The sequence below is a fragment of the Drosophila willistoni genome, unplaced genomic scaffold (genome assembly GCF_018902025.1).
Source record: "Drosophila willistoni isolate 14030-0811.24 unplaced genomic scaffold, UCI_dwil_1.1 Seg183, whole genome shotgun sequence".
NCBI lineage: Eukaryota > Metazoa > Arthropoda > Insecta > Diptera > Drosophilidae > Drosophila > Drosophila willistoni.
Genome location: NW_025814144.1, coordinates 556,295 through 570,282, shown reverse-complemented (window position 1 = coordinate 570,282; position 13,988 = coordinate 556,295). Strand labels below are relative to the sequence as shown.

The following is a 13,988-nucleotide window of genomic DNA, read 5'->3' as shown; positions in this document are numbered from 1 at the left end:
GTTTATGAAGAGTGAGTCGATATTCAACAGAGACTGATTCTTTTCTAATTTAGATACTATTGTATAGTCATCAGCATAGGCGTTAAAGCTAAGTTCCCTATATAGGGCAATTATTAAGCTTGTTGAAGGCTATAGCAAGGAGTATCACTGACAAAGGGGAGCCCTGCGGAATCCCGTTTTTTAAAGGAAGTGTATTGGAATACGTTTTGTTATTGAGGAGAGTTATTTTTCTGTTGTATAAGAAATTGCAAATGTACTTAGGGATTTTGGGACCAGTTTATCCTTCAACTAGTTCGTCTAAAATGGAGTGGATACCGACTCTGTCGAAGGCCTTAGTGAAGTTTAATGAGATGATCTAGATGTGGTTACAGTTTGATAAAGAGGAAGTGATCTGGTAATCTAGCAGAGCTAGGGAATCAGGGTCAAAGGCCGAGCTTGTGGCGCGCTTAAACGATGTTCCAGTGGATCGACGAGGAGCTTCTTTCATATCTATTGGAACTGAGACTGTCGTGGAAAGTACAGAAGACGAAAGTAACTGTCAATTGTCAGAGACCACAAATGAGACAAGGAAGATGTGAAATTAACGCTCTCGAGGAAGACGGACGTGTTTTTTTTAGCTCCCGCGTTTTAACTGATTTTATAATTTTTTTTTTATTTTGTGTTATCGGCATCGCGATCGAAAATTATAATAATTATAATATTAAATCTAACTTGCACCATAATCACTCGTTTGCGTTTTTGTGTGTTTGTGTTAATAATTTTTAACAACCTTAATTCTGTTAAAACTTTGTTGGTTTTTTTTCTTTTCTTTCTCTCTTTCCCACCTTTTTTCTTTCTTGTAAATCACAAGCAACGCTCTCATTTGTTGTCTTGAAATTTCTGTGCGTTCTTGTTGCAGTGTTTTTTGTTTTTGTGATTTCTAGCTCCCGCGCTCGCGCTCTTTAACTTTTTTTTTCTCGTTTTCGTTTCAACTTGTCGCCGTTATTTGCGCTCATACTGCAGTCTGTGTTGTGTCTGTAATTTAGACTCTATAGTGCTCTCTTTATCTTTTAACCCTTGTGCACCCCCAATATCTCGCTTTCTTATTATTTCTGGACCTCAGAGTGAGTTATATATTTTAATACCAATACATATCTCATTTTTATTTTTTGGTTACTAATTCATCTAATTAACTCATAATGCCTGTCTGTTCGGTTAAAAATTGTTTGCAGCCCGCCCACCCCTGAATAGTTTTATTTACTGTAGGTTGTGTAAAACTACAGTACATGTTAAGTGCGCCGGCTTTACATGCAGGGTAAAGGATCTTTTAGATCAAAAAAAGGGTCTCAAATGGGGATGTGAGTCATGCCGTATCGTGGAAGATGAAATGGAACTTTTCATGCGGCAAACAAAGGATAACCTGATGAGTCTGTCCGCCAGTTTTCTTAAACTCTCGCAAGAGTTTAAAGCTGTCGAGTCTCAGTTTAGTAGTTTAACGCTACTGACTGAGTCTCGAAAGCGTAAGAAGGCAGGAGAACAGACTTCCGATTTGTCCTTGTGTTTGCCGGTCTCCACATCTATATCGGTTCCGACACCTTCTCAACCAATGCAAACTCCAATTCCGCAGACGATGTCTGTAGTGTCCGTTTTGTCTGGGCAAGAATCTACACCCATGGATTTTGCCGATAGGGATTCTAGTGATAGTAGTGCCGGAATGCCACTTGTTGCAACTGATGCTACAATTAATGCGGTAGCTGATGCAATACCTGCAATGCCGAAACCATTGGTGGGAGTGCCACCTAAAAAACACATTTTTGTTTCGAGACTTCTCCCTGATGCTACATTGGATGATGTCATGGCCCACATTCGGGCTAAACTGAATGTCTCCAATATATCAATAGAAAAGTTCAAATTTTCATATTCTAGAGAAATTTCATCTTTTAAAATCAGTGTTCCAATTGAGTTCTTTGACTGTATCTGCAGTTCTAGCTTCTGGCCGAAAAGCTTAATGTGAAGGAGTTTACATCCAGAAAAAAGAAGACACGGGGAAAAACAAGGATTCCTTCACCATTGTTGAGTTTGGCGCTAAGGTTCGATGTTTTAGCGGGCCCACAAGAAAAACACTCCACTTTTCACGTGATACTTCATTTATTTCTTCCACGTGTATTTCTTATGCTAATGGGGTGTGTATGGTGTGTGTGCCGTATGCGAGTCGTTATTATGCGAGCCGTTTGATTGTAAGCGAGCCGCTATAAATTAATCGCCCTTACTCGCGGTTGTAACCAAACTGTTCTGTCCGCCGCTTAGTAACAAGCATAGAACCTAACATGTAAGCTTAAAGCGCAAGATGCAACGGTTAATTTCCCAGCACGTAGGCTGGCGCTTAAGAATAAGTATGAAAATGAAGAAGAATGAGTGATATGGGTTAACCCATTGGTGGCTGCGTCGGGTCTGCTGGTCAGTTAGCGAAATTCGGCGGCAACAACCATCTATTCCTTTTTCTTCCTCATCTATTCCCACTCCTTCCTTATCTATTCCTTCTTTCTACTCTATCAAAAAACTAACAACTTCCTTCTCTGTCGGCTATCAGAATGTCAGAGGCCTTAATACTAAACTTACTAAACTCTTTGTAGATAGTCTGTCTTTTGATTTTGACCTAATTGTCTTTACTGAGACTTGGTTAAAACCTGACGTTTTTGACGCCACAGTTCTACCCTCTAATTTCAATATTTTTAGACGTGATCGTACTGATCGTAGGGTGGTGGAGTTCTTATTGCTGTAGATTCCGCCCTATCATCGGGTCTGATAACAATACCTGTCTCAAGTACTATCGAATTTATATGCGTTAAGGTAACTTTTACTCGTTTTTCCATTTTTGTTACCTGTTCTTACATTCCGCCCCAATCGGAATGGCCAACCTATTTACTACACTTAGATTCTATTAAATTTATAGTTGAACTACTTTCTGACAGAGACTTATTAATTGTCCTAGGGGACTTTAACCTGCCCACTATGACTTGGTCAACAGTTAATGGTAGCAAACGTTGCTGCTGCCCTCTGGGTGTCATGATTTTATTGATGCTCTGCTTGAGCTTTCGTTGGCCCAGCTGAATTCGATTTCTAATACGTCTGGCAGATTTCTGGATCTTATTTTTACTTCTGATCCTAGCTTTTGTGAAGTATCTAAAACTAGTCCAATGGTGTTACCACAGGATAGTTATCATCCAACTTTAGAGTTTATCTATTGAGTTTCCCAGCCGCGAGCCCATCTCCGAGTGTGATCCTACGGTACGCACCCGATGTTTTCGGAAGACTGACTTTGTCGCACTAAACAATGCCTTTCTTAATACCGATTGGACTAATTTATACACTTGTACGGATATGAATTCCGCATTTCTTTATTTTATACCACTGTTGACTCGATCTTTAATTTTATTGTTTCTAATTCTAAAATGCTATATATAATTACTTACAACGTTGCAAGTTGCAATTCTCCGAAAATCCTAAAGAGTTCTATAGTTTCGTTAACTCAAAGCGAAATTCTATCTCCCTTCCATCGTTTGCAGTTTTTAATAATGATTCGGCCTCTTCTGATCTACAATCTATTTCTAATTTATTTGCTAACTTCTTCTCGACTACGTACATATCTACTAAGTACAACTCTAGCCAGATATATCCATATCCTATAACGAAATCCAACTGTATTCTTAATCCTATTATAACGCAAAGTTCGGTAGCTAAGGAACTAATGACGATTAAGCCGGTATTAAGTATAAGTTATGTCTTTTTATAGAGTTCTCCCCAATTAACGAGTTACTTTTTAAATAATTTCCCGTTAGAAAAATTAATAATACTTCCTTGGTTGTAAAAGATTTGGGGATCTTAATCGATCACAAACTTAGTTTTAATCAGCATATATCGACTACTGTTAGTAGGGCTAAGAGTGTTCTTGGCTTTATAAAGCGCTGGTCGAAGGAGTTCAAGGATCCATATACTACCAAAATACTTTTTACTTCTTTAGTCCGCCCCATATTAGAAATATGAATCTTGTGTTTGGTCTCCTCAATATGAGTTTTATCAAAACAAATTAGAATCTGTACAAAAACAGTTTTTACTCTTTTGCCCTTCGTGATTTGCGCTGGGATCCAACTGTACAACTTCCATCTTATTCTAGTCGACTTCAGTTAATTAACCTTCCTTCTTTAACTAATCGTAGAACAATGCTTGGTGTAACTTTTTTTTACAAACTTTTGAATGGTGAGATTGACTCTTCCGAGCTGTTGAGCCAAATTAACATTTCTGTTCCATCTAGAAGGACCCGCAATTTCACACCGCTTATACTTCCCACTTGCACAACTAACTATTCTCTGCATGAACCTTTTCGTATACTATGTAGTGACTACAACAGACTTTGGCACGTTATCGGTTCCGAAACATCGCTTCCGGGTATAAAAACTGCGATCTTGTCATTCGCTCGTAATTAGTTGTAATCATCTTTATTTAAACCTATCCTGTTTTCTTTTTATATGTAACCTATTATCTCATTACATTAATATTTTCTATTTCTTTAGTTTAATTTATGTTTATATATGTAATACGCCTATGCCCTTAGGTCGGAGTGGGTAGAGGTTGTAACATTAACGTTACTTAGGGTCATTCGTAACAGGCCCGGGCCTGGTGTCATATGGGCCACTTGTTCGTACTGAGCGTTGTACGACTACGTCTATATAAAAAAAGACAACAACACTGATGTCTTGCTGAAAAAATTGTGCCATTTACTGCGACCACAATTGTTCGACATAGTGGCGCCTCAACGCCAGACGCAAAACGAAACGCACGATTCAGTGCCGACGAGCAACGAATGTTGCGCGAACGACAACGGCAGCGAAACAAGATGGCAGTAGAACTAATTGGCGCGCAAAACCAGCGTCGTGAACCAGAACCAGTTGGCGCGCAAAACCAGCGTCGTGAACTAGTGTTGGTAAACCAACATTCGAGGAAATGTTGGAAAGCGTTTTTCGTCATCTGCAAAATTCCAATTAGCAAAGGAAGCGTTGTTGGAATTTAATGGGAAACTCGTGTGGAAAGAAATGGGTCACGCAGCTGACAAATATAAGCGGTGTATGGAATCAAAGTGGGAATCAGAGGTGGAAACGCAGCTGACAAATATAAGCGGTGTATATGGAATCAAAGGTGTACAAATGCACATGCTTCTAGTCTCTAAGCATAAAGGACGGGCTCATGAGTGGCTACATGCCAATGGTACGCGCATTTTGGAACCCGTGGACAACATCTGTGAGCAGCTTGTCGAGTCGTTCGGGAAAACTGTGTCTCAAGCAGATGCCAGGCGCCTATTCGAGTCTCGAATTTGGAGCACCAATGAGAGTTTCGTCAGTTACATCGATGAGAAGGCCAGGCTGTCGAAGAGCGAAGAGAAGCGAGTAGACAAAGCCATTGAAGGGATTCCTGTGGAGGGACTCCGCATTCAAGCGCAGATTCAAGGATTCAAGTGCTTTGCCGAATTACGCCGTGCATTTTCAGGCATTCAGCTACCGGTACAGCGAGCAGTAAGTGAAACTACAAAGGTGGCCACTACGGGCAGACGTTCCAAAGAAGATTTCCGTTACTACAACTGCACTCGAAGGGCCACATGAGCAAGGACTGTAAGAAACCCGACAGAGTGCCAGGGTCCTGCTTTGGATGCGGTGCCTTGGATCATTGGGTCCACTTAATAAAGAGAAGCTAGCTAAAGGATGCGACGATGTAAGATATGTTAAGATTTATTTTAAAAACACCAACTAATCCTTACTTAATTACAGCTTGCTTCATAGACTCAGGCAGTGATGTTTCACTTATGAAAATCTCTTGTTTACCAGAAAAGATACATTTAATTTCACTTAATCAAAAATATTACGGTTAAATAAGAGTCCACTTTTTGTCATATGGAAAAGTCAAGTGTTTTGTTTTCAAAAATTCAATAAAAGTATTCTTTCATTTAATAGTCGTTGATAATGAGTCTATGAGCCATGAAGTAATTTGGGAAGAGATTTTATGAAAGCATGTAATATTAAGTTAGACTTAAATGCCTTGAAATGGTTTCACTTGAAAGGAGAGAAGGCGAAAATGAACTTGGAGAGCGGTTGGAGTTTGAGTCCTTCTCATTGCAGACTAGAGGTGGGAAACTATCGATAGTCGGCACCATCGATAGCAGCGATAGTTTTTTACCAAACCATCGATAGTGCCTCGATAGTGCCATCGATAGTGCCTCGATAGTGACCTACATAAAACAACTAAAATTAATTTTTCAAAAACATAGTTTAATGTTTTTTAATTATTTATATGTACATATATATGTTTTGCGTCGCTTATCGGTGGTTTCCGAGGAAGTAAGCCAAAGATTTGGTTTAAAAATAACAAAATGTTCACATTCTCCTCCTTTAAGACGTGTTCTGCGGTCTGATACTATTTGCCCTGCCTTGCTGAATACCCGCTCTGACTGGACAGAAGTGGCCGGAATGCAAAAGTATTTTAACATCAACGTTATTATTGCAGGAAAGTCCGTCTGGTTAACCTAAGAAAAATATTAATGAGAACAAATTAATTTTTGGATATTGATATTTAAAATTTTATAATTTACTTTCATCCATAATAGGGGATCAACATCTTGTTGGCTTAAGGGCCTTTCCAAATACTGCCTCTTCGCAATGATAGCATCCGATCGCGTGTTTCTAGCCATGGAACGGGCTTTGTTCCCAATATAGTCGAAAAAGCGGGTCCTTATTTGTTGAGATGGGTTCCACATTTGTGTCATTTGAACTATCTTGTTCATTAAAGCCGTCAACTCGTTTTCGAAACAATGTGCAGCTTGTTCGGCATTTGACATATGTTGAAACCCAATCTTTTTAAATCGGGGATCTAAAATTGTCGCCATTCTCATCGCAGTTTTTTTTTCATATGGCGATAAACGTTTTACGATTGAATCTAATAAAACAGTGACCATTTTTTGTCCAACTTCAGTGTGCACATCCGAAGAAATAGTATGCGTTTTACGAATAAGTACATCTGTCAAGGGAATTATAGCGAATCGTAGCATATTTCCCACCAGATATTCTTTTGCTAACTTCTTCAAATACTGTAAGAATTTTTTCCATGTCCTTCAAAACATCAATTCTCCGCTTGAAATGGGAGTGGTGCATTGGATGTAGACAATAGTACTACTGCAATTTCATCATGGTCGCCAGTATTCGTTGAATCATATAAAAGAAACTATTCCATCTAGTTGGAGTTTCTTGTAAAAGTGAATACCCAAACTTTTCTGCGCCATCTTAAACTTTTCATTAGCAATAGTGCTTTTTTTTTGAACAATTTTACAATTGCTTTACATTTTGAAATTATTGCCATTGTTTTTTCGTCATCGTCGAAATTTAGACCGTCTTGAACAACCAAATTTAACGTGTGAGCAAAGCAGGGAATGTTACGAATCTTTAACAGCTCGCAAGCTTTGATCATGGAGCTGGCATTGTCCGTGACAATACACTCAGTTTTGTCAAACAAACCCCAAGAATTTAAAACTTCTTGCAAAGTATTCGCAATATTTTGAGCTGCATGGTTTCGTGGCATCCAATAGCTTTCTTGTTGCCAATGAAGCTGTTTTAAGAGTGAACTCATGAATAAAGTGGCTAGTCACTGTTAAAAAACTTATGTTGGCACGTGACGACCATATGTCACACCGCAACAGCAACACTAGAAACTTCTTCTAGAATGTTGAAAGCTTTGCCGAAGTTTCTTTAAATAAATCCATCATCAGCACACTTTGTAAAATGACGGCGACTTGGCAGCTTGTACCTGGCATCCAAAATTTTGCTGTACTTGATGAATCCACGATCCTCTACTATGCTATACGGTTGTACGTCCAAGGCAACCATCTCCGCTAAAGTTTTATCAATATTTTTTTTTCGCGATGAGTTGGAATCGTACAGGACAGAGTTTTTAATGTATGAATCTAAAGATCTCATACTTGATCGGCAGCTGCTGCTGGTGGAAATATGCTGTCGCCCTGATCTCCATAATTAGCGGAATTCCTTTCATCGTCCCTTAAACTAGGATGAAACCGTTTCAGGTGATCCCGCAAGTTGGACGTATTTCCGCTTGTCTTGTACTCCTTTTCACAATTTAAGCACTTCGCAAATTTTTTATCATCTGATCTTTTAAAGTAATTCCACACATCAGATATTTTTGTTTTCTTTTTCAATTTATGGCTAGATGTTGTAACCGCAGAGCTCTTTTCCGATTCCGATGAGCTGCAATCGCATGTTTCTTTCGAATTGCGGCGTTTGCCTATTATAAAACACACATATTAATAGTTGCTTTGAAATTGCTTCAACTACTCTTATTTTTATTACCCATTTGGAGAAAGCGATCCATTTCTTTAAAATTATGTTTTTGTTTTGTAATTGAAAGCAAGAAAATTTTTCACCAGCCAAGCGACGCCACTTTTTCAAAACGCGGAATTTATTTCACAACTATTGGTGACACTATCGAGGCACTATCGATACACTATCGGTACTGCATGACCATCGATAGTGAGTCGATCGATAGTGCTCACCATCGATAGTGTCGATAGTGCCATCGATAGTTTCCCACCTCTATTGCAGACATGCCATACAGATTTGCAAAATAGCTAGAAATGTAAATGTTGAGAGAATAGTTGATGAAATTGGTAAGGGAAAAAATTGTAAGAATAGAATAGTCACCAAAGAATGTAACCCCGAAGGTGAGGACGAGGAAATTGTTAGCGAAATAGTTAAGGGAAATGATAGCGAAATTATTAACGAAATGGTGAATGAAATTGATAGCAAGATTGTTAGTGAAACAGAGATTGGAGAAAGAAGCAAAATGGTTACGAAAAGTAGGAATGAAGCTGTTATTGAGTTGGTCAATGAAAAAGTTAGATGTGATAGAAAATGTAAAGAAAGAAAAGAAACCACTTTTGACCAATCTCTAAGCGAAATAAAAATTTGAATTGTTAAATATCGAGTGTTTCAACACAGGAGTTGATTGCAAAATAGGTGAAAGATTAGATTTTAAAATCCGGAAAAAGTTTGGGCAATTGTTTGAGAGTTTATATTTGGTAGCACAAAGGCCTGAGTTGCATGATGTAAAATGTGAAATGAAACTCAACTTGGAGGGCTCGAAGTCATTCAATTGTGCGCCTAGAAGATTGTCATATTCTGAGAAAGGGAAATTGCAGGCGATGTTAGACGGGTACTTGGAGAAGAAGATCATTCGCCCTAGTGAGTCGGAGTATGCATCACCCATTGTGTTGGTGCCTAAGAAAGCTGGCGAGTTAAGGTTGTGCATTGACTTTAGGAGATTGAACAAAGTTTTGGTGAAAGATAACTACCCTATACCTCTGATAGACGATTTATTAGACAAGCTTGGCGACAAACGTTTTTTTTTCTAAATTGGATCTAAAAGATGGCTATTTTCACGTGTTTATGGAGGAAAATTCAGTTAAATATACATCTTCCGTCACTCCGTTAGGCCAGTTTGAGTTCCTCAGGATGCCAATGGGTCTGAAAAACTCATCATCAGTGTTTCAAAGATTTGTGAACAACATTTTTACAGATATGATTAGAGATAGTAAAGTAATAGTGTATCAAGATGATATCATGGTAGCCAGTAGAACTGCCGAGGAGCACCTGGATATACTGGAAGAAGTTTTAGAAGGATAATCAGAATTAAGCTGGAGTTGCGTATAGATAAGTGTGAGTTCTTTCAGTCAAGCATTAAATACTTGGGATTTCTCATATCGGAAGAGGGCATTAGAGCCGATGACAAAGGCGTAGATGCAGTTAAGAGTTTTCCCATACCAACAAATGTTCACACAGTAAGAAGTTTCTTGGGATTGACTTCTTATTTTCGTCGTTTTATTAGAAACTTTTCGTTAATTGCAAACCCACTCTATGACCTATTGAAGAAGATAGGGTGTTTAAATTTGGAAAGGAAGAGCTGGAATGTTTTTCGTTGCTCAAAGATAAATTAGTAGAATCGCCGGTGTTGGCAATATATAACCACAAGGACGAAGTAGAGCTGCATTGTGATGCGAGCGCGTTAGGCTTTGGGGCAATGTTAATGCAAAGGAAAGAAGACAAAAAACTGCACCCTGTTTTCTATTTCTCAAAACGGACGTCTGATGTAGAATCAAAGTACCACAGTTTCGAATTAGAGACTTTGGCAATAGTATATTCAGTCCGCAGGTTCAGAGTGTATTTACTGGGAAGATATTTTAAAGTAATTACAGATTGTAATTCGATGACTCTCACTCTCAATCGAATTGAATTAAACCCAAGAATTGCAAGATGGGCTCTTGAGCTACAGAATTATGATTATGAAGTAGTGCACAGTGCAGGCAAACAGATGCAACATGTATATGCGCTTAGTAGAGTACAAACATACTTGTTGTAGATACAATAGTTTTGAAGACAATCTTTGTTATATGCCAGAACAGGGACGAAAGGTTGTGGGAAGTGAAAAAAAGTTGGAATTTGCTGAGGATAAGTTATTTGAAATGAGAAACGGAATAATTTACAGGAAAACCAATGACGAAAGTTTGTTGTTTTGTGTACCGAGTGAAATGGAAGGGTCAATCCTTTTCAAGTATCATAACGAACTAGGTCATATCGGCAGAGATAAAGTAATGGATGCCATTTCGAAAGCATATTGGTTTTCCTAACATAAAGGAGAAAGTTGTGAAACACATTAGCAATTGCTTAAAGTGTGTTGCGTATTCGCCAAAGTCGGGGAAAAAACTTGTTTGTTATTATTGATGGTTTTACGAAATTCGTCAGACTATATCCAACAAAGACAACGAATACCAAAGAAGCGGTGTTAGCTCTTAAAGACTATTTTAGGGCCTACAGTCGACCTTTTCCATAGTGTCGGATAGAGGAAGCTGTTTCACGTCATCAGAGTTCGAGATGTTTGTAACTCAGAATAACGTTAAGCATATTAAGATTGCCACAGGGTCCCCTCAAGCTAATGGCCAAATTGAGAGGGTGAATCTTACCTGGGACCTATGCTTGCTAAATTAACGGAACCAGAAAAGGGTTTATATTGGGATTTGATAGTTGAGAATGTTGAACATTGTTTAAATAACACACTTCATAGGAGCATTAAGCAGTTACCGAGCAAAATGCTCTTTGGAGTAGAGCAAAATAGCAAAGTCGGTGACGAGTTAAGAGAAGGAGTAGATCAGTTAGGAAAGCGTCAAAAAAGCTAATCCCAAAACACAAAGGGCCTTATGTGATAGACAAGGTTCTCAAAAATGACCGATTTTTAATTAAGGATGTGGAAGGCTTTCAGCTTAGTCGTAACCCTTATCAAGGTGTTTGGAGTAGCCACAATATAAACATTGGATAGGTAAAAGAAAAAGTGACTAAAAGTTATGCTTAATCAAATGAAAATAATGTTAACTGCTGTTGATAATTTGGGATTATTATCGTATCTAATAATTTGGCAACAATATGTACTTGTAGTCTGGCCACACTAATTTTTCAGTTCAGTTAGTTGTTCTCTTTTATCGTACCATTCGGTTCACCATATAAATAGTCTCAATAAATATATATATATACTCTACTGCGAAACTTTATTCTAGAACTAGTGGGTCATTTTCTCATTCATTATAATTATTAATAGGTTATGGGCCCAGAACATTGTAAAGAGTAATATTGATATTTTGGATTTAACTTGGATTACTGTGTGTGATCGGGCAACAAATTAAAGTGACAATGAGTGTTCAAGGTTATTCTGCCATCGAAAAGTTGGACAGTGAAAACTATGCAATATGGTCGGTACAAATGAAAAGCATATTGGTGTAAAGTTAATTGTGGCCAATCCTGTGCGGAAAGAATCGAGAAGAGAGAAAGTGACACTCAAAACAAAAGAGTAATTTTGATGCGCTAGATGAAAAAGCATTAGCGAGCATTTTGCTTGGTGTGAAACCGTCGCAAATTAGCTTTATCAAGAATTGTGTTTCTGGTAAAGAAGCTTGGAACAAGCTAGCTAGTATATATCAACCACGTGGCCGACACGAAAAATTAGCTTGTTTAAACAGTTTCTTCGGTTACGGGCATCAGAATGTGTAGATATACAAGAGTACATAAAAGAATTCTCAGACCTAAACGGAAAAAATTAAACGAAATAGACATGCACATTCCCGAAGATATTTTTTTTTTTTTTTTTTTTTTTTTTATAGACGTAGTCGTACAACGCTCAGTACGAACAAGTGGCCCATAAGACACCAGGCCCGGCCTGTTACGAATGACCCTAAGTAAAGTTAATGTTACAACCTCTACCCACTCCGACCTAAGGGCATAGGCGTATTACATATATAAACATAAATTAAACTAAAGAAATAGAAAATATTAAATGTAATGAGATAATAGGTTACATATAAAAAGAAAACAGGATAGGTATAATAAAGATGATTACAACTAATTACGAGCGAGGAATGACAAGATCGCAGTTTTAATACCCGGAAGCGATGTTTCGGAACCGATAACGTGCCAAAGTCTGTTGTAGTCACTACATAGTATAACGAAAAGGTTCATGCAGAGAATAGTTAGTTGTGCAAGTGGGAAGTATAAGCGGTGTGAAATTGCGGGTCCTTCTAGATGGAACAGAAATGTTAATTTGGCTCAACAGCTCGGAAGAGTCAATCTCACCATTCAAAAGTTTGTAAAGAAAAGTTACACCAAGCATTGTTCTACGATTAGTTAAAGAAGGAAGGTTAATTAACTGAAGTCGACTAAAATAAGATGGAAGTTGTACAGTTGGATCCCAGCGCAAATCACGAAGGGCAAAGAGTAAAAACTGTTTTTGTACAGATTCTAATTTGTTTTGATAAAACTCATATTGAGGAGACCAAACACAAGATCCATATTCTAATATGGGGCGGACTAAAGAAGTAAAAAGTATTTTGGTAATATATGGATCCTTGAACTCCTTCGACCAGCGCTTCATAAAGCCAAGAACACTCTTAGCCCTACTAACAGTAGTCGATATATGCTGATTAAAACTAAGTTTGTGGTCGATTAAGATCCCCAAATCTTTTACAACCAAGGAAGTATTATTAATTTTTTCTAACGGGAAATTATTTAAAAAGTAACTCGTTAATTGGGGAGAACCTCTATAAAAAGACATAACTTTGCACTTAGAACAGTTTAGAGATAACAAGTTAGTCCTACACCACCCCTGAAAAGCATTCAGGTCAGCTTGCAAGGTATGACATGAGAGAGAGTCTACGATGCGATTAGCGATTTTTACATCATCGGCATACATAAGAACTCTGGAATTTAAAAACGGTGGGGAGATCATTAATAAAAATGGTAAATAATAATGGGCCAAGGTGACTGCCCTGTGGGACTCCCGATTCAACACAAATGATCTTAGAAAGAGAGGACCTAAAAAGAACCCTCTGCCTCCTATTGCTTAGATATTGTAAAATCCAAGCAAGCAGAGCATCCGGAAAGCCAACTAAATTCAGCTTTGTAATAGTAAGGCATGGTTTACCGAATCGAAAGCCTTACTGAAATCCGTATATATAACATCAGTTTGCTTATGTTTCTTAAAACCTTGGATTACAAAAGATGTAAACTGTAAAAGGTTAGTTGTGGTAGACCTATTCTTGACAAACCCATGCTGGTATGGCGAAAAAAATAGATTTACATAAATGCTGTATTTGAGACGTCATAATTTTCTCAAACAGTTTAGGTATCGCTGACAATTTAGAAATTACTCTGTAATTAGTGACGTCGGATTTATTGCCACATTTGTGAAGAGGTAAAATGAACGAATCCTTCCATATAGTTGGAAACTCGGACAGTGTAACGGACAACTCAAAAAGCTTAAGTAAAGGCGAGCACAATGACTCCGCACAGAACCTCAGGACACAAGCGGGAATACCGTCTGGGCCCTGAGTGTATACGGCTTAATCGTCATTAGTTCCT

General features: G+C 38.1%; 1 protein-coding gene across 1 annotated transcript; it reads right to left on the bottom strand.

The window, feature by feature from the left end:
* Window positions 1–7,990: 7,990 nt before the first annotated feature.
* LOC124461026 lies at window positions 7,991–8,521 on the bottom strand. The gene is made up of 2 exons (XM_047012617.1): window positions 8,382–8,521; window positions 7,991–8,316 (listed from the first exon to the last, which is right to left on the bottom strand). The coding sequence occupies exons 1-2, from the start codon at window positions 8,401–8,403 to the stop codon at window positions 7,991–7,993; spliced, it is 348 nt and encodes a 115-aa protein (XP_046868573.1). The 5' UTR covers window positions 8,404–8,521.
* Between the last annotated feature and the right edge of the window lie 5,467 nt (window positions 8,522–13,988).

What these genes read in the sequence shown, in the direction of transcription:
- LOC124461026 (XM_047012617.1), bottom strand. Translation starts at nt 8,403, where the DNA reads ATGGATCGCTTTCTCCAAATGG. An exon ending in GGATCGCTTTCTCCAAATGG is followed by an intron (nt 8,317 to 8,381) that starts GTAATAAAAATA and finishes GTTTTATAATAG; the next exon opens with GCAAACGCCGCAATTCGAAA.